Consider the following 19,384-nt stretch of genomic DNA (forward strand, 5'->3'; position numbering starts at 1 on the left):
ACCTTAGGTATGTAGGCAGGACTCAAGCACATGTCAACCAGAACCAAAAACTTTCAACATGACCAACAAGTCGGTCTAGAATGGCAGGAACGCTAAAACAAATAAAAAACGTGTGAGTGGGACAAGAGGAATGAGGAACAGTATCTAGGTAACTTAGTATAACCACGCGACAAGATGTCATCGTGAACTTGGTGGTCACAAGGAGGCCAAAGCTCGATCATTTGTGTCACTTTGTTTTTGGATGGAACTTGGATTCCCCAGCCGACTTGGCCGTGTATACCACTGTAATAGACACAAGAAGGCAAGGTTCTCTTTAGGTAAGGGACCGTTGAACACGCCGTTTATTCCCGTATGCGGGTGCCGAATCACAAACGGGAGTCCGGGCCTCCCCACACCCCCTGTTCTCTCCGCCGTACGGGTGTCGTGGCATTTGGGACTGCGCCAAGGGATTGCGAAAAAAAATGACGGGGGTGTCAAATGACGTTGCAGTTGACGGAAAGACTGCTACCAAGGAAAGAAGGAGACAAGGGGACAAAAAAAAGTCGCGCGTTGCAAATTGCAACATGTCCAGACGCGACCGCTTTCAGCAACTTTGATTCCAAACCACGTTTTCTGCCGTTTTCTTGCACATGGTGATGAGCTCTGCCTCGATTTTGTTCAATAAGCATCTGCATATTTCGTCGGTGGCCTTTTTTTTTTGTTTCTTTTTTAGTCTTCCCCCCTCAGGCAGGCAGTAGGGGCTCAAAAGCTTCCCCGTTGAACGCCCGCCCACGTCGAAGCTAGTCGCCTTGGTCCGCTAGTTTCCGCACCTGCTTTCCAGCCAGGGTACCCCCCGCCAAAGAAAAGTCGACGATCCCCCCATCCACCAGCATCGCATCGACTTGTCTTTTTTTTATCTTCTCCAAAGGCTCACACCAACTCCCAAAGCCCGACAAGGACGACGAGCATCAGCAACATACGAATTGTAGAACTCGCCCAAGATGGTCTACGTACGTCAGGAGCAGCTCCCAGCGCTCAAAGAGTACAAGTACTCTGGCGTCGACCACTCGCTGCTGTCCAAATACGTGCTCAAGCCCTTTTACACCAATGTCGTCATCAAAATCTTCCCCATGTCCATGGCGCCGAACCTCATCACCCTGACCGGATTCACCTTTGTCGTCGCGAACCTCCTCACCCTGCTGTGGTACAACCCCACTCTCGACCAGGACTGCCCACCTTGGGTCTACTACAGCTGGGCGCTCGGCTTGTTCTTGTACCAGACCTTTGACGCCGTCGACGGCACGCAGGCGTAAGTTTACGGGAAAGAAAAAAGGGGGGGCGACAAAGGGATCCCAAAAGTTGGAAAGTATAGAAAATACTGACCACGAGCAAAACAAAACAGACGTCGTACCCACCAGTCCGGACCGCTCGGCGAGCTCTTTGACCATGGCGTTGACGCCGTCAACACTTCCCTCGAGGTCCTCCTCTTTGCCGGCAGTCAGAACATGGGCCAGAGCTGGTACACTGTTGCCGTGCTCTTTTCATGTATGAAGCTCCCACTGATTCTGCTTGTAGAATCATTTCGTTCCTGCAAAGTAAAGAAGAAGTAGAAAACAACACATAAGCTGACACTCTCCTTTTCACAGCCCTCCTGACCTTCTACGTCCAGACCTGGGATGAGTACCACACCAAGACCCTGACTCTCGGCATCGTCAACGGGCCCGTCGAGGGCGTCCTGACCATCGTCGTCGTCTTCATCCTGACGGGCTACCTCGGCGGAGCCTCGTTCTGGCAACAACCCATGCTTCCGACCCTCGGCGTTCCCGTCTTCGAGTTCCTCCCCAGCTTCCTGTACAAGCTCTCCTTCACCCAGATCTGGATGGTGCAGGGCACGCTGGTTCTGGTCCACAACACGCTCGAGTCGTGCCGCAATGTGATCAAGGCCCGTCGCGCACAGGGCGACCGCTCCCGCTACGCCCTTGTCGGCCTGCTCCCCTTCTTCGGCACCTGGTCCTGCATCCTGGCGTATCTGTTCCTGCAGCCCAACATCAGGCAGGGCCACCTGGTTCCGTTTGCGCTCTTTGCCGGCATCGTCAACGCCTACTCGGTCGGGCAGATCATCACGGCCCACCTGGTCCACCTCAAGTTCCCCTACACAAACGTCCTGACCTTGCCCCTGGCCTGGGGCGTCGTCGACTCGCTCGGCCCCTGGCTGCTGTCCACTTTTGGCTTCGGCTGGCCCTCGGCCCTCGGCGACGGCGTCTACCAGGTCGCCTTCATGTTCTGCCTCCTCGGCATGGCCATTGGCGTCTACGGCAGCTTTGTCGTTGACGTCATCGTTACCATCTGCGACTACCTCGACATTTGGTGCTTGACCATCAAGCACCCCTATGTCGAGGGGCAGGATAATGGCAAAAAGACGAACTAGAAAGGGGCTGCTGTAGAATAGAGTGGTGTTGGGGGTGTTTTAGAAACGATGAAAGAAGGATATTATCAACATACTCGCATGGTCCTGTTTTCTTTTTCCTTGATTAGGGATGTGAGCGAGTCGAGCTTTTGCCATAGGACATGGGAGCACACAGTCGAAGATGAGGGGCAAGGAACCTAGATTTGGTATTCAGGGTGACAACGGTAGGGATCTAGGGATTCTTTTTGGTTTCGTTTTTGCTTGTTTTTTGAGTTGAGTCCTGGTCTTCCCCAGTCAAGAGTTCCCGGGATCGGCTTTCCTGTTGGTTTTTGTTTCCTTTTCCATCCTTGGTCTTGTGTCTTGTTCTTTTCTTTTTCTACAGAGATACCAAATATGCAGGTCCGGTTTTGTCTTTTGGTTGGTATAATTTTGACGGAAACCTTCCCGCAAATGGTGGCTTTTTTTTTTTTTTTTTTTTTTTTTTTTTTTTTTATAAAACAATTGGACTTTTTAGATATAGTAATCTGGGACGGGGAAGGGACGTTTTTGGCAAGGAAGCATTCTTATGTCTAAACTTTGAAATCCACTAGAACTGGTCTGGATTAAGTACAACGTAGGATGACGACGGTAAGTACCACGAGGGTTTGATCAGACTACCCAAATGGTAGCTGACTAGTGTCGAATCGTTGGTGCCATGAAGTCTGGACCGCCCTTTTTTTCTTCTTGTGTTTTACAACAGTACTTAATCCGAAAGGCAAACCAGAGAAACTCCAGAGTGCTCGAGGCGTAACCACATAACTTCATGTCTACCTGACAAAATGAATGTGCACCAAGAAGGTGAAGAGATGAAACCTTCGGAAGAATGAACAAGGTATCCGGAAAAAAAGAAGATAGAGAAAGAGAAGAAAAAAAGAAAACAGAGACAAAGAAACAAAAGGACGCCGATCGCTTACCCTGCTCTGCTGTAAATAGCGAGATTCCACCTGTTTTGAGCCCGAAATAAGATATAAATAATAAAAATCCCGTTGTTGGGGACGACCAAAATATACCACTTTTAGAAGTCAAAATTTTGTTTTCAATTTGTGACAACTCGAAGAAAAAAGGGGAGTAGAGGCATAGCCCCTAACTCGGAAATTTTCAATCGAAGACAAATAGAAGCTAGAGATCACGTTGCTGTCCAGCAATGCCTTAATCCAGCCTTGGATTCTTGCCGTGGGGCGTGGGGCGTCGCAATTATATCAGCGTGTCGCTTCCGTTCGCAACGCTCCGCTCGATGGCGGTGACAATGTCGCTCTCCTTGAACACAGGCCCCTGTCCGTCGCACTTGGCCAGTCCCTTGAGACTGTTGCTGATTTCGGCAACGTCGACGAGGCCCTGCTTGTACAGGTCGTGGTTGACAATCAAATCCCACGTGGCTCCCGCATCGTACAGCCTCTCGCCGTCGCTGCTGAGCGAGATGCGGTGCGAAAACGTCTTGTTGTCGTGCCCGTCGAGTACGTCGCTGTAAAAGTCAGTTGGGTTGTACCTCATGGGACCCGTCTCCAAGGGCGGCGACCCATGGCTGTGCGATGGGGAGCCACCTGCGCCTCCGGAGTGCGATGTCGCTCGCAGTATCTCGTTCTCTGTACTGATCTTCTGCAGGTCCCGCTTGAGCTTCTCGTTTTCCGTGGCGGCTTGCTGCTGCGCCGCCTCTAGGTCGGCCAGCTTGGCCTCAAGATCCTTGACATGACGTTCTTTGCGTTCCCTAAACGCTCGTTGGCTGTACCCCGGGGTCAGTAGCCTGTCAGCGATCCGGCTTATTATGGCCACATGGTTTTGTCCTACCACCGGGACAGCAGTGAGTTTGCATAGCAAAAAGCAGGAACAACCGCAGCTAAGGGTAGAAGCAGGGGAACATGTCAAGTCTCGGGGAGAACGACGTGGCTGTCAGACCCGAAGTTACCCATGACTGATGATGTGTTGAGGAGTTGGTGTCTCCCGAGTTTGTTATACACTCATGCACAGTTCCAGGGAAACCCGGCGCTTAGAAACATGAATGGCTAGAAGGTACAGTGGGGTAGGTGATACAAGGAAAGGGTCATATGCTATGTGTAACATTTGAAAAGGCACATGTCGAGAGTACAAGGACCACGACAGATTTATGTCGGGGGTGGAAGGAACATTTCGAGGTAGGAAAATGGTGGCACATACGCAGCTCTATTTTGTGCCTTCCTCTTATTTGTGCCAAGCCCGGATTCCTCTTCTTCGGCACTATTGGAACCGGCACCGGCGGTGTTACTCGATGTCTTCGGAGCCAGTTGAGGAGCTCGTTGTTGCTCTGTTAACTCCTCTTTGGGTCCCTGAAGCGGCGGGGAAACGACCAGACCACCGGGGCTGCCGTTGAGAATCTGGGCTGCATGTGCATGGCCGTGGATGGCGGCAGCATTAGGCGGCGTGAGTGGCGCAGGAAAGGTCTGTTGTGGGTGACGCTGCGGCGGTTGCTGTTGCGGATCAGGGTTCGGCACTTGAGGGAAGGGAGCCGGCGTGTAGCTCTCAAATGTCTGGAACTGTTGTTCGTGGGGGTTGTAATCGGTATAAAGCTCCTGAGTGGGTATCTTCTCTTGTCAGCGATTATCAAGCAGCTAGCTAAGGTTGGGTAGTGGCTGTCTAAGCAAGGGACGGGCCGCAGCCGGGTCACGACGCGCCATGCGATGCAAAAGTGCGGAGATGACGGGATTTGCGGTTGCATAGACATAGCAACAATTTCTGGTGACCACTTCTAGACCCATGGTTATGGTATAAGAATAGCAGCATTGCTTGCTTCCAACGCCACCCGGCCGTGCGTGCCTTGCCTTGCTACCCTGCTTTTCTTGGGGTAATAAGCTCTGGCCGTAGGGCAGCATCCTGCAGAGCACGGTCTTAAAGACAAGCCTTAAATGCAGCAAGAAAGCCACCACAGATCAGAAGATGCAGAACATAAATAAAGAAGCAATCCTACCGGAGGTGTGGAGTTGAACTCTTCGGAGGGCCCCGAGTTGGAATGCGATGGCGTCAACGGCGGCATGCCTATGAACTGATAGGGCTGCGCGCCAGGGAAGTAGGCGGCGGCGCCTGGGTGCGTGTGATGGTATTCCATTGTGTCCAATCGCTTGCTTTCGCTCGTTCCTGTAGGTAGGCAGGTGATTGAGGTCCGATCCGGAGCTCGGTCTTTTGGTCGTAGTCCGGGTTGCTTATGGTTCAGGGATTCGGCGGAAGCTGCTTCGGCTCACGAGGATTAGGGCACGGCTTCAAGGGCGAGGGCGAGCCCAAGATATCTTGTTGCCTTCAATCGTGCTTGTCTTTTTTGTCTTGGTTGTTGTTGTTGTTGTTGTTGTTGTTGTTGTTGTCGTTATCGTCGCCGTTGTTCAAAAGTTGGACTGAACGAGTGTCCGAATCACGACGGACTAGACGGACGAGAGGAAGTGGGGGCTTTTTGAGAAGGAGCTCCGACACTGTTCCCGATGCATACGGATTTGCCTGGCAAGGGGGTGGTGTGTTGCACTGCAGAGTGGCTAGTGGCCGATCGGTTTGTTTGTGGTGGTGCTTAGATGGGCGTGTGCCTGCGAAACCCAAAACCAGCAATGGCCCGCTTGGCGAACGGTAAACGGCGACCATCCAAAACGTCGAGGTGGCCGAGTGGGTCCAATCCGTTTTTTTGATTCGGTTCTGGGCGCTCTGGACACGACGGTCCGGCCAGGGTAAGCTGTTCAAAATCCGCTTTTTGTCTTTGTTTCTGCAGCCCGGGATTGGATACTCTCAACGATCGTGAGTGGGATGCATCGATTTACTCCACCCATCCCGACTTTTGCCATAATAAGCCTGGTAGTTAGAGTTGCGGATCCTCCCAGGTTGAACACGGCTGCCAACCTTGAGTTGCGTGACTTCTCAGATTTTGGCTTTCACGGATTCGGCACGCAGCCCGACGGCAAGCCTATGCCTGTGCCAAACAGTTTGACCGAACAAGTATGCATTTCGGAAAGGTGATGAAAATTCCCACGGTTGCTGCCCCCGAAGAGTATGGTCTTTCCTAAGGTATTTAGGCAAAGTACGGTTAGGTAGGTAAAGTCAATATGACAATGCGGGTACCGTAGGTATGTACATTAGTCAGTCCGTTGTAGTTTGAAATATGGACCACAAACGGGTCTCAAGAGTTGAGTTTGGTATGGAACTAATATACGTATAGTACACGAGTACAGTAGTAAGCAAATAGCATTGCCAAGATTTGTCGCCTAGGTACGGAGGGTAGTTTGTCGACATGTCATATTATGCCTTGCAAAGCTGTTACCGAAGTTGCTTTTGCTACTTTCCGGAGCTCTCTATTCGCTCCGTTCTGCAACCCGGCCTTGCAGTAGCGCGATGCAGCATGTGTGCTGGAGAGGTAGCGCAAGCGAGGGTCATCCTGGAAATAAGTCCGTATTATTTCGTCTGTACGGTACCAGTCGCAAGTAGCTAGCCTCACTCGTTGCCGGACAAGCCCTGTTCTGGACCACATCACCATCATCCGATGGTTCTTTTTTTCTTTTTTTCTTTTTTTTCAGGAGAAACGTGATTGCGGAAATATGAGCATCGCAAGTTTCTTTCCGATTGTGCAGCGAGTCGGAATTTATCCAAGGACCCTTCCAGGATGGTCTTGAAGCTTTTTTTGTTCTTGTTTCGTGATGCCTGACTATTTGCAGAAAACAAGGTACGCAATACGACGTGATAAGGTACGGATTCGCATGGTAGAAATCACAGATCGTGATAGGTACAGAGAGGGGGGGTCCAGTTTGTGCTAAAATGTGGCTTCCAGTCCCATCAAATTACTCTACCACAACGTATTCCATCTATCCACTATCGTACGGACACCGACTATACTATGGTACAAGTTCTTTGCGTTACATACGGAATATTCAATGTACAGGGCTGGGACGACGATGTGACCGGCTACTGCAGAGTCGCAGACTACCAGTCGGTGGGGTCGGCTGCTTGGCCCGCTTTGCCTTGGTACTTCCGTTTTCCTTTTTTTTCCATGTGGAGCCGACACCGTCCCGTCCGATGTCTGGCTCCCAATCGGTTGGTTGTTGACTGCAAATGGAACTCATGTTTGCAGCTAGAAAGAGGACGATCAGGTACGTTCTCCTCGCCTGAACTTTTTTTTACGAGTGTGTCAGTCAACTTAACGCCCGGCCTTCAGGAGTCAGCGGCTCGAAAAACCTAGAGCTCAATTAAGTAAATCCAGTGCGGATCATGCGGCATCCTTGTTTATACTGTAGGGCCACTAGCTCAGGCTGTCTTTCAAAAAGGGTTACCACCAGTAGCGTCCCGTCAACACGTGCTCGAGAAAACTACCTACCTATGAACGAGTCGCGTTCCTCGGTTCGATGCTCAACTTGATGAACCCAACCTTTAATCAAGGCCAAGGTAGTACATTTTAGGTCTTGATGGATGTTGACACCAGTCGCACTCTGCCATGGTTATAGTCGGACGAAAAGAGTCACCGCTTACTTCATGTCTGGGGGCTATAAGTAAATCATTATCATGGACAACATGCTTAGTCGCAATTACCTGGTATCTGCCTAGGTGATTCAACATGTTCATGCCAAGCAGCCTTGGTTCCGTCCCAACTCCGGCTTCTATATCCAAGTGGGCATACCACGTATTGCCATAAAACAAGCATTCAGACATTCCGGAAATGAGCGACAATATCTACGGGACATTGAAAAAATGCGAATACCTACAGGAGCGCGCATTCGGACCTCCCCATCTATGTTCGAACTTTAGATCTGAAGGGATCCAAGGGCTCAAAAAACAAAAACAGGATCTGGCAAGTTGGGATCAACCTGCTACCCTGGTGCTTTCACTGATCCTAAGCAGTTGGTAGGGGAAGCAACATGATCGGACCGCGGCAATTTGGGAGTCCAAGCTTATGATGGCAAGGTATGATTGTTACAAAATCCCAGCCGATTTGGCGAAAAGAGGGAGAAAGAGAGAAACAAAAGTCAAAAAAGGCTGCTTCTTGTTCCTGCTGTCGCTAATTTGTCCGGGTTTCTATATGAAGAGCCTGGTATGGGTATCGGCTGTCGTCCCATCAGTTTTCTATGCTTCGTTCGGTATTCCACTCGCCATATTCTTAAGTGAGTGGGAAAAAATCTTGGGCGAGGGCCTTGCCTACAGTACAGCACAGTACAGTACCGGCTTCCATAACCGCGGTCAAAAGTACCTATGGATATGGATTGGTCGGCCTGTTAAATCTATTAGTTGCAAGTTATTGTCTCTACGCAACCGGGCAGCTCTCAGCTTCTTCGTGACGACCGCCAAGTTGAGTACACGCCTAATCATACCTAAATGTCTACAGTTTCCCAGTACGAGCCTGCAATATCTACCTGAGACTCAAACGAATCGGATACAGACCCAGAGCAGCGCAGCCCTTTATGTTTGCGCCAAACCTTCATGGGAGCTGTTGACGGTTGGTGCTGTGGATAGTGTCAATCACTGCAGGGTTAATGAGGATTCTAGGCTTCTGCGGCGGATCAAGCTTGTTCTGAAAGTTGCTTCGGCATCTGCTGCAGTCCAGTATCAACAATGCGACTGGAAAGCGTCTGCAAGCTGCAGTATATCCTGCGCGCGCACGATCACATGGCTCTGTAGCAGAGGAAGAAATGTGCTGTGTGCATGCTTGCCATGGCAACAGTCGTGCTAGAATGCAGCTCGATTTGTAACTTTTCCTCCCCATTTCTCGGACAGCCTCTAGGGTTTTAAGCAATCATTAGGGCAGGCGCAATCAAGCAACTTAACGCAGAGGGTCCCGTTTGCTCGATCCCCATCGATTCCTTTATGTGCTTTTTGCGGGGAAACGAGGTTAGCATTCTCGCCAATTTACTGGAAGGAGCCACGACTGCCTTCCTTCTAGTTTCTATCAGATAGCCCTCATCACTCTTCCCATGTTTGGCTGTCGTTTACAGCCTGCACAAAGGCAAACTTTGGAAAACAAACGTTGCAGCAAAGAAACTGCATTAGTTCATGCAAAGAAAGCATACAATCCACTCTCCTCCTTTCACCTGCCTGTCCAAAATACATTAACGGCATTGCCCTCCTTACCTGCAATGAAATGTTTGCAAATCTCAACCAACAACAACACACACTCCTTTGATCCGAGTCTCTGGTGACCCGCAGTCTCTCCCTTCTTCTAATCCCGGGATTGTCTCTTGCTGGCCCCAAGCCACTTGCCCATCGCGCCACCCATCACTTTCCGTCACATATCACTTCTTCCACCGTATAAACACCTCTAGAGTCCTGGAGAAAGGCGCTGATCGTCAGCTAAAAGTCAGTCCTTCTGATACTTGAGACTAGTGCACGCCCGACAGGACAAAAAGTGGCAGGCAAGGCTAGATAGGCCCGCTCTCTTTTGACTTCAGTCAGTTCCTGACCTGTTAAGAATTCATTCTGCAGGGCGTCCCTCCATCTATGGGCCAAACTGCGTCATTAGCCCCCACGTTCTTTACCCAGACACATATCATATCTCACATTTGCATCTGGAGCAAAATATCCCCGGCCCGCATCAAGCCACCTGCACCTTCTGGAAGCCCTGCCACGACCGCTGGCCCATACCCCAGCCACTATGTCCTTCTCCCAGCGCCATAGGCCAGACCGGGTCCAACAAGGTTCACTGTTGTTCGCAAACCCCAGCGTAGAGGAGCATGCTACTTCGCCTGCTCTCACTCCAGGCTCAGATGTGCCCGACAAGCTAAGGCCAACCTACACCACCGCCGGCACCCTCTACAATCCCGGTACTGCTACCCCCATTCAAGCTCCTATCAGGCGGGGACGAAACAACCGCTGGCAGCCGTCGCACGTGTCTGAGTTGGCCGGTCTTCCCAAGTCCATTCTCGCCAATCTGCCATTGAACATGCACAGGACCAGATCCCCTGCGACGACAGCCTCCAGCCTCAAGCATTACGCGCCGCTCCAACAGAACTACGATCGTGCGATGACGCCTCCAGCAAAAGAAGATGGCTATTTTGAGTCTGCAGACATGGAAATAGCTGCTTTATCGGCTCCCTCTTCGATACCTCATGACCAGGATCGGCTGTCGCAGCCCCGTTTGTCTGCCACGCATAGCACCGGCACTTCCAGAGCTGTATCACAAAACAGTAACAAAGAAGACAAAGAAGACAGCGAAGATAGCGACTCCATGGTCGATGCTGCCGCCGATGCTCTGGCTGCTCGTCTGAACTTCAAAAGTCTAACTAGCCTAGCTTCTTATGAGAACCCTTCTCAGCAAATCGCGAAGCGTGCTTTGGCACGGGGTAGAAATTCACTCAAGTACCCCGATCTGCCCGTGCACGGAACAGCAAACACTGCGCTACAGTCTCCAAGCTTTCATCAACAGGGGAGACAACAGCCTCCTAGTCTCTCACAGTCGAGTTTATCGGCCACCCGAGCCGATCGACAGTTTGCCGGCTCGACAAAGAGCCCGAAGGCGCTGTGGCCCGTCAATGAAACGCTTTTGAATCAAAATATATCACAGCTATCGCTAAATCGGGGACCCAAGGCTCTGGTTTCGGCCATCGATACAGCATATCCATCCGCTCTCTCCACAGGCCCAGGCGCTCCTCTTCCCCTTACAGCAGGCCCTCCAGGACTTCGTCAGTACCGACCGTCCTCGTTTGAGACAAATGCACCTGCAGCTAGCGGGGGGTCTAAACTGCCGAACAGAGTCTACGAGGCTGAGAATGAGCAGCGGAAGCGGAATGAATCGCCCCTCTTGACACTTCGAGAAGCTCGCGAGCAAGATCTCAGTCATGTCCCATACATGGACGAAAATTCCCTGCCGGACCAAGTCGACTCAGAACCCGCGACAAGAGACCGCCTCGAACCAGCAAACTCAGATTTTGGATTACTTGCTAGGTCTACACTGCCAAGCTCTTTGGTCTACGAGACCGAGTCTCCCGATAAGATCGACCAGTATTATCCCGATCAGTTCCCCCCAGACTACACACCTAGCAAGAAGTCAGATTTTCAAACAAGCGACTGGGAGGCAGAATGTGTGGCACGACGTCGCTTCCCCGGCCGCAGAACCGCAGAGCAACTTGCTCGCCACCAGAAAAAGGTCGACGAATCGTGGTACGCCGGTATCTCACGTATTCATGAAACTATGGACGACGCTATTGCGCAGATGCAGACAAGACAGCTTCTTCATACCATTGGACGTCCAGAGCATGCCGATGCATTCAGCATGAACGGGTCTACCGACAATGTGAGCCACTCGATAGGACGTGAACTCTCGTTGCAAGACGCCATCAGGACGGATCGTCCAAGGCATGCCGCTCCGCTCCTCAACATGGCTTTTTCGACCCTTTTAAGCTATGTCGACGAGTGCGGAGCAAACAAACAACGTTCCCCCTTTATGGACTATCGCGAATGGAGGGACATGAAGACTGCAGAACGACATCGTGCTTGGTCGACAGAGAATTTACAGTGGTAGACCCGTCGCGATGGAGCACCCAGTTGTGTTTAGTTGGACCCGGCCAAAGGAGAACGTCCACACCTAGCTGTGTTTAGAAACATGCGCCGTTCTTTGCCCTTATATTTTTCGTTTCCCTTCCGACTTGTGGAGCAAAATTGATGGAATATCACGAGAAACCTAGGATTTGCAGGACTATGGTGAAACAGACATATCCATTGCGGAACTTCTGGACTGGACTGTTTATGGGAGCTTCTTCTTGTCATTCCCTATTTCTGACAAAAGCCATCAGGCCTTATTTTCACTTTTTAGTTGCTGACTTGCACAACACACTAAGAAGCACAAAAGGCGGGATATTGAGTTTGGGTCTGATGGTTGTTATGAAAGTGCATTTACTTTCTGTTTGCATGATTTTTTTGGTTCACAACTGCAGATATTTGATGGTCAACCGCATTGGAGAGGAGTTGAGCCATCAAGGCTTATTTAAATAGAAAGAATGGGTTATCTGGACTGTTTAAAGCTTGTTCCAATCACCTGCGGAAAAGGTCATAATACACTACATCTTCACTAACCTGGACATAATCTTTCTCTATACAACCATGAAAATGACAATGAGGGTGGCAGACTGCCCGGCCGAGATGGCCTCAATGGCGTGTTAGGAAGACATCATCAAACTGGCGGTACAGTTTGCTCTTGGCAGTTGCAAGAGGAAGAGAGCGTTTGCTGGTGTGTGGTGTTATTCTAACCACAGCAGCTGTGTAGACATTGGGAAAGTCTGTCCTTGGTCTGGCTTACATCTTCTCGAACTCTGTGGTAAGAGTTTGTTTCACAAAATAGCACGATTAGATCTGGCTGCAAATTTATCATTTTAGGTGGATGGTAAGCTGCCTGGATATGACAGCCCTGCTCATGACCGGCGTGGACGATTATGGTAATAATAATCAAGCGGGCAGGAATGAGACTTTTTGCACGTCGTGGGATATGAGTTTATCCACCAAGCCCCTGATCCCACTCCCTATTATACCAAATTCGTACAAAGAAACCTCAAGAGGTCCCGTATGAGAGGCATATACGAAGCCAGAGAGGGGTCAAGATGTCGTCTGCTCCATAATTTCGGCCAGCTCCGATGGGACGGACACATGGTTGTGGGAATATGCTTGGCCAACTTGGCTTGCAGGGCCACCGGTCAAGAGAGTGTCGACGGTTCCAGGCCAGCGAATACGGAGAGACAAAAGTACCGCTTGGATTGCGTGATGGGCTTGGCTTGCATGGACCGGTGAAGAGAGGGTGACATTGGTTCTCTGCGTACGGAACATGGAGCGCAGAGGCAAGAGGGCATCGATATCAGACTTGACTGGCAGAACCGGTCAAGGACAAGAAGCAAACCCGTTATCGTGGTAATATTTATGTAGGATCAAATATCAATTGCATTGGTGCAAGTAATCGACCTGTGTTAATTTCTGAGACCAAGACTAATGTATAGCTACAAGGACTGCTAAGCACAACTTCAAAAGCCATAAATCTTTTCACATTGGCGACGATTATTGTTTAATTTATTTCTTGTTTCTTTTCATCTCGTCTCCTCAAGCTACTACCTAGCCAAATGGCTGCCGGTTTCCATGTCTCCTTTCATTGTCTTGGAATTCTTCAGACAACACATCTTGAGCCATACAGGACTATCGGCCAACTCAGACACGAGCTCCCTATCTCTGTCTCCTATCTTCCAACGGCAGGCCCAACGTATTAGATCAACCAGACTCCTTGTGGCCAAGCAGACATTAAAGGCCCGGTTAAATAACCGAGTCTGGCCCATTCCTCCCACCCTCTTCTTTCCACTCGAGCTCCCCAATCATGCTCGCCCTCAACGAGTCCCTGTTTCCAAAAACAGCCTCCCGCGCCTTGGTAACTCTCTATCGAGTATCCAACAGGACAAATAAGTCCACCTATATACTGAATTGCGAAAAAAAGAAAGGAAATGAGAAAGGAAAGCAGAAAAAAGAAAAGGCAAAACACAGATATCCCTGAATGAACAAAGAAAAAGAGTAAACTCCATTGTATGAGAGCCCAAAAGTTATAAATATATGAGTATGGACGGGAAAGCAAAATATAAATCGAATTTTGGTTGTGAAATTTTGAATATCCCAGCTCTTTCGGGTGTATGCAAACTGCCGTCCACCAATATCGAAAGGGGTACGGCTGTGCGCAAAAGGCGTAAAAGAAAAGAAACCGACCTCTATATGATGATGTGTTTGGCTCGAAGCAAGGTAGCTTGGGGCTGGGGAGAAATGACGAATCGAATGTTTGAATAAAAGATATAGGAACTGGAGTCGTACGGGGAAGGATAGTATGGGTTTATGGCGAATCTGGATCAGCACAGTAACCAACGGCTGCTGGTTTCCTACAATCGACCGTTGGGATAAGCGCTACCCGGGATCATCGATGTCCCTGGTGCCCTAGGCGGGCTACCGCCCCTACCTCCTCGATTGGTAGGCAGCTCAAAATCTGGGTTGCTGTTCAGCAGCATATCGTTGCGGTTTGGTCGCCTTTGTGGCGCTGGTCCGTAACCAGGCATCATAGACGGTGGCGGTGGGTTCCACCTCGGGTTGATGCCACGCTGGGAGATGCTAGTAAAAGTTGACCTCTCCGAGGCGGCTGGACTGCGAGAGCCATCCGGCATCTCGTCAAAATCTGGCCCACCTGCAGGTAGGTTTATGGGCGGTGGTATCCTCCCACCAGCTTGTCCCGGAACTGGAGTCCCACGTAATGAGGGATCAGGAGTAGCAAACCTCGGAGCTACGTCCTCGTAGTATTCCGACGTGCGTGACCTTGCCGGAGCACCCCCAGGTCCCGGTGAATTCCTCGATATAGAGAGGTCGGTCCTTGATGCGTTGAGTGGCTGTGGCATCATGCTTGGGTGTATTACGCTCTCTGCGCCAGGGGTTTTGCTGCGTTGGTCATTCCAATTCTGTCGGGCAGGTACGTATTGGGGTCTACACTTGATGTTAGCAAGGCGGGGGACTGATTGAAGACAAAAATGAGGGCCCTAGGAATATCGAATTACTAACCCTTCCTGGCTATAGTGGCTCGGCTCGCTCATGAGAGTTTGATGTCGCTGGGACGGAGGTTGTTGACCTGCAGGCGTGATACCCTGCTGGAGCCCTACCATCCCCTGTATGTCGGCATCGCTGTCTCGGAACTGCTGACCACCTCCGAAGCGGTTTGGCGGCGGCATTGCTGTGAAGCCATTTTGAGGCACCTGTGGACTACCTGTCTTGGCGTCCATCGCGACCGCCTGCCCTACTGGCGGCATAGGTTCTGTTCCAGGCAACGGAGGAGGCGATTCCGCTCTCGGTAGATCATCTGAAGGTGTGTGTTGGTGGCCGTACGCGGCGGACGAGACTGTTGGCGTTGAACCATTCATACCGTAACCAGGCGCTGAAGGAGGCCCTGGGGATTGTTGCCTCTGCCCATATGGTCCCTGTCCTGGCGGCGGGCCGTACGCCTCCGCCGGGGAGCCTCTCCTGTCATATTGGTAGCCAGGTGGTGGCGCGCGGCCCCTCATTGGTGGACCATAACCACCTCTTGGAGGCGGTCCATACCCTCCCCTGCCATTCGGCCCAGGTCCATATCCACCACGGCCTGGGGGCCCATAGCCTCCTCGGCTGCCGGGTGGCGGGCCATACCCGTAACCTCCTCTCCCTGGTGGACCGTAACCGCGGCCTCTGTAACCACCTCGAGCACCAGGGTTCATGCGCTCCGCTGATGGAGCCCTTTGCACACCATACGAATCTGTTGGTCCTTCCATCGGGTTTCCGTACTGATCCCTGCCCGAAGGTGCCCTGCGAGGCTGGTTGAACTGCCCATCTGGTCGGTTCGGGTCATTGTACTGCGCATTGGGGGAGCGGTTGGCCGGGCTGTTTGCCGTCAAAGGAACCCTATCTTCGCTGCTCAGATCGTCCCGCTTCTCGTAAGTCGCAAAGCTAGGCAATTTGTCGCCGACCGCGCCGTTAGCACCACTGACAACGGGAACAGTCGGTTTGTTCTCCGCTGGAGGCGTGACTTGCTGCGCTTGACGGTTGTAAAAGTTCTCGCCGCTCATCTCGGCGTTCTCTTCGATCCGCTTTTTCCTAGCTTTTCTTGAAACCAGCGTCCTCCGCATCGCACAAGCAACTAGTCCACTGAGCGCAACCAAGATTGTCGCCGCCAGAACCAGATATGAACCCCAAGCCATGTGGGGAACGAAGAGCAAAACGTCGACCAAGAAGGCAAGCAGGCAAATGACAAAGTTGAGTAGGCCAACGATGAAGACGATGAGAAGGTATCTCGCCGAGTGCGATGGCGAATGGAAGTGCGCGGCAATCGACATGGCAAACATGATCAGGGTAACGAGTGCGGCGACGGGATGGATGATCAGAATGGTAGAAAGCGTGCGTCTCGCCTGGCTCGGGAGGTCGAAGTTGGCGTTCTTGTCGGCCAGCGCGGCGGCTATAGAGTTTGGAGGTCAGCAGGGTCAAGACGGAATCAACAAGGTCAAGGTTTAGTAAGGAATCTTACCCAGGCCTTCGTCGTAGCCAATCTCTATGGGGCTACATCTCGCATTGTTGTTGATGCAATACCCAAAAACACCAAACGTCACGCCGACGTACTCGCCAAGCGGGATGGCTTTGATGATGGGTGTCGACAAGACCGAAATCAACAACAGGCCAAATGCCGCGGCGAGCAGAACCGCCAGAGGCGTAGCCGGCCGTAACATGGCAGCGAGTCAATAGGTTCGTTGATCCGAGTCGTAGAGATGGAGGAAGTTTCGTTATTGCGAGTCCGCGTCTTCAAGACGCGGCCAAGGGAGCGAGAGCGAGAAGCTCCGCCAAAAGCGATCAAGTGTGGCCCAACCCTGATTTCACCTGAAAAGTTGGCGCTTGTTGAGGTACGAGTACGAGTGTAGAGCGAGGCGTTGGTAGAGATGATTCAATTGAACCCTTTTTCGAAGACATGTGACTCAACTCGGAAGCACCAAGAATGTCGGAGGGTATTGATCGGAAATGTGTTTCTGATCGTATCGTATAGACGTCGGTCGTTAAAAATGGCCGGTTCGGCTTCAAAGGTTCCGTCTCCTCGTGTCGGCCGCAAAAGCTCTGCAGCCCTTTCAAATTCCACAGTCGCCAATGATGTTTTGATTCGTGACCCAAATTCCAATGCAGCGTGTTCCGATCCAGCAGCCAGCCGCCCACTGAGAAAACGAATGTAGTTGCGTCCTTTGATTTGGACCCAGGTGATGACCTGTCTCCGGCGGCGTTGTCGTCGTCGTCGTCGTCGAGTGTTTTGTTGGTTAATATTTTTTTGTTCGGGTCCCATACAGCGAAGGACTTGGTGTATCAAGGAGGAAGGACGGAGACTCTGTGTCGTGGCGGCACGAGAATTTGGGGTGCAGGCCGACCTTGTGCCACCCGCACCACTCCAACCATGCTCACCCACGCTCCGCCTACCGGAAGGCCCACTTTTACCGCTCGCGCAACTCTTGCTGCGTGTGGGAGTTGGCCCTGGGTCCCTGGCTGGCTCGCTTGGCTCAGTCGCATGAGTTGACCGCGCCCCTGTCCAATCAAGTCCCCTCCCCGAGTCGATAAAACTGACCCACCGTCGAAGCGCCAAGCCTCGCGCGAAACGACGCTGGGTCCAGGAAAATCGCCCGCCCAGTGCAGATTAATGGTCTGCAGTGATACTTTGTAGCCATTTTCGGTGTCCTTGTCCGCAGATAGTTCTACTGTGGTAGACTAACCTCTTGCATGGATAATTTCCGCAATCGGTCCATCAGCCTTTCTGTGTGTGTGGGTGGGTGATCTTTAGCTCGTATGTGTCAAGGTATGTGTACTGACTGTAAGGCAAGAATTTCCTTTTGGCCTCATGACTGTGTATCCTAGTTCTCAGAAAATAGCCAAACTTATTACCGGTATTTTGATTTGCATGATAAAGAGTCATTTCAAAGTCCACATTCACAAAATGTAACTCTGTGTAACAGAAAGAAATCCGACTTTGAGAGTGATCTACGCGTCCCATTTTCAATTCAATCCAGGGCCTTTCAGTGTTACATTCAACCTGCTTTGTAACCTGTTCGTCTGCAGCACCTTTCGCGGAGCGCAAAAAATGCGGTCCGGCGGGCAGAATTTTCTGTTCAATATTTCGCGAGATTGCAACAGCGACCCCTCAGCCTAAAATATCGAAAAGCTGCATGTCATGTTACCCGTGTGGCCCAGCTCTTGGGTCCGAGATAGCAATGCAGAATTTTTAGATGAGCACAATGTTGATTCAGCGGAGTGAAGAGTGCGTGACTACAAGCGCAGTGTTCTTTAGTCAAACCCGCATGCCGGCATGGGCAAAGTTTCGAGGCTTTTGATTTACTTGAAGTGTATTTTTCCTTTCTCTTGAGGATCAGCCAACCTCGAAGCGCTACTACTGGAAAGCTTCAGCATCGATTTAAGATGCTCCAATAATAATACATCACTCTTCACTCCGCCCTGACCGTTAGGGCCATTCAAGAAATCATGCGCATGGCCTTACTCAAAATCCCGCATTCAAGCGCCACCCGGCTATCACACGCGGTAGGCCAACCTGGTTGAAAGGTAAGCATCCCAAGCAGCCGGGTTTGTCCGATTGTTGGCTTACAACATAAATTACGACGGAAAATATGGCGAAACTCACTGAAGCCTCCAAATACATGCGGTAGTGATTGGGTGCTTTATCTCTATGTATAATGAACATGTATTTGATAGCTGTGGATATTCCATTTTTTTATTTTACTAGCTATGAATATCAGAGCTCTAGGAACGCTACCCTCTCTGATATTCGTCATTCTTCTGTGACCTCCTCAAACTATTTGCCTGAACATAAAACACCTGGTTGGCGACGTTCAAAAAAACCTAACAACGATAGAACCCCATTTATATCGTTGCCGGGCGTTCTTGACTTCGCCCAGAGGAGCGTGAGGCCCTCGGCCACCTACAGAGGGCCACCATATTCTTGGGGTTAATATATTCACACCGCCGGAACCGAGGACATGTATTTTTCAGCGTTAGTGAAGCTGATGTGTTTGGACCGTGGGTCCACCGAAGCTTTGATCAATGGTTGACGACTGGAAAAGTGCCTTATTCGCATTTTGTGGCATATGATACGATTGTCGGTGCTTGAAATATTCCCAAGCTGGATTCGTTACACACTGTTTTCTTTTTCTTTTTCTCTTTTTATCGTGTGGTTTGGATCCAGTTTACTGAAGCCACAAGTATAGATCTTTATTGCAACCAAGGTTCAAGCAGGAGTTCTATTTATAACCTACGGTGTAGCCTCACCTGGGACGGACACTGGCAAAACTTGCAATCAGGGAGATGATGGCGCGACAGATTGCAAACCTGCGGTGATGATCACAGTCTGATGAACTTTTGATCCTAGCCCTCCATTGTTGCATAGTTGCCAACCACCCAGTAGGTACGTGCGAATACGTTTGAATGCTCGTATAATACCCATTGGTGCGTAGCTTCCTACGCTAATTT

General features: G+C 50.9%; 4 protein-coding genes across 5 annotated transcripts; 2 read left to right on the forward strand and 2 right to left on the reverse strand.

Moving 5' to 3' along the window:
* The first annotated feature begins 516 nt into the window (after window positions 1-516).
* On the forward strand, window positions 517-2,844 carry MGG_02633 (ethanolaminephosphotransferase). Its single transcript, XM_003721107.1, has 3 exons — window positions 517-1,288; window positions 1,382-1,524; window positions 1,626-2,844. The coding sequence occupies exons 1-3, from the start codon at window positions 981-983 to the stop codon at window positions 2,405-2,407; spliced, it is 1,233 nt and encodes a 410-aa protein (XP_003721155.1). The 5' UTR covers window positions 517-980; the 3' UTR covers window positions 2,408-2,844.
* A 72-nt stretch (window positions 2,845-2,916) lies between these two features.
* Window positions 2,917-5,843, reverse strand: MGG_02632. Of its 2 annotated transcripts, none has more exons than XM_003721108.1 (3): window positions 5,364-5,843; window positions 4,577-4,968; window positions 2,917-4,145 (listed from the first exon to the last, which is right to left on the reverse strand). In XM_003721108.1, the coding sequence occupies exons 1-3, from the start codon at window positions 5,499-5,501 to the stop codon at window positions 3,620-3,622; spliced, it is 1,056 nt and encodes a 351-aa protein (XP_003721156.1). In that variant the 5' UTR covers window positions 5,502-5,843; the 3' UTR covers window positions 2,917-3,619. The 2 variants fall into 2 exon arrangements, with proteins under 2 accessions (XP_003721156.1, XP_003721157.1); XM_003721109.1 differs by having other exon boundaries at window positions 4,577-4,980.
* A 4,031-nt stretch (window positions 5,844-9,874) lies between these two features.
* MGG_02631 (uncharacterized protein) lies at window positions 9,875-12,020 on the forward strand. Its single transcript, XM_003721110.1, has one exon. It carries the CDS (start codon window positions 10,002-10,004, stop codon window positions 11,865-11,867), a length of 1,866 nt encoding a protein of 621 aa, XP_003721158.1. The 5' UTR covers window positions 9,875-10,001; the 3' UTR covers window positions 11,868-12,020.
* A 1,357-nt stretch (window positions 12,021-13,377) lies between these two features.
* On the reverse strand, window positions 13,378-17,251 carry MGG_02630 (pH-response regulator protein palI/RIM9). The gene is made up of 3 exons (XM_003721111.1): window positions 16,401-17,251; window positions 14,912-16,331; window positions 13,378-14,836 (listed from the first exon to the last, which is right to left on the reverse strand). The coding sequence occupies exons 1-3, from the start codon at window positions 16,597-16,599 to the stop codon at window positions 14,245-14,247; spliced, it is 2,211 nt and encodes a 736-aa protein (XP_003721159.1). The 5' UTR covers window positions 16,600-17,251; the 3' UTR covers window positions 13,378-14,244.
* Between the last annotated feature and the right edge of the window lie 2,133 nt (window positions 17,252-19,384).

Source organism: Pyricularia oryzae, chromosome 7 (assembly GCF_000002495.2).
Source record: "Pyricularia oryzae 70-15 chromosome 7, whole genome shotgun sequence".
NCBI lineage: Eukaryota > Fungi > Ascomycota > Sordariomycetes > Magnaporthales > Pyriculariaceae > Pyricularia > Pyricularia oryzae.